The 470-nt window shown below is 59.8% G+C and overlaps 1 protein-coding gene across 1 annotated transcript in view; it reads right to left on the reverse strand.

Annotated features, from left to right (window-relative positions):
- Positions 1-470, reverse strand: part of CNIH4 (cornichon family AMPA receptor auxiliary protein 4) — a 10,134-nt gene that overhangs the window by 8,349 nt on the left and 1,315 nt on the right. Inside the window, exon 2 of the mRNA XM_009333699.1 lies at positions 166-362. Coding sequence (XP_009331974.1) covers positions 166-362 — 197 coding nt within the window. The remainder of the gene's footprint in view (positions 1-165; positions 363-470) is intronic.

Here is a 470-nt window from a genome sequence, read left to right on the forward strand (position 1 = left end):
AAAAAAAGAAAAGAAAGCCACATCAGTGCTTTGACATTCTAACACCACCAGACAGCAAAAACCGCAGGCAAGTTTGTAACAAAGAACATGGAAATTCTGTCTGTCGAGGAACTCTCAGTCTCCCAGCTACGAGCTCACACCCAGAACAGAGTAAGGTATCCTTACAAGTAAGAGGCTACCGTCTGGCCGTGGGTGTTTTAGGCCTGCGTGGCTTCCGAGGGTGCGAGGCATGCTTTCAGCGCCCTTTCCCTCTACGCCGACGCCAAGCGCACGCTGCCTCTTGCCGAGGCACCACGGACGTGTTTTCCCCGGCAGCGGCCGCAGGCGCCCGTGGCAGCCTGCAGCCACCCGGCCTCCAGCACCTGCAGGAGCGAAGGTGTTTCGGGCACCGGATCACTCGCCGTTACCCCTCAGCGAGGCGCTCCCCGCCTCCACCAACACACACGCACCCCCCGCCCGCCGCCATTACC

Source organism: Pygoscelis adeliae, unplaced genomic scaffold (genome assembly GCF_000699105.1).
Source record: "Pygoscelis adeliae isolate BGI_AS28 unplaced genomic scaffold, ASM69910v1 Scaffold1, whole genome shotgun sequence".
Classification (NCBI taxonomy): Eukaryota; Metazoa; Chordata; class Aves; order Sphenisciformes; family Spheniscidae; genus Pygoscelis; species Pygoscelis adeliae.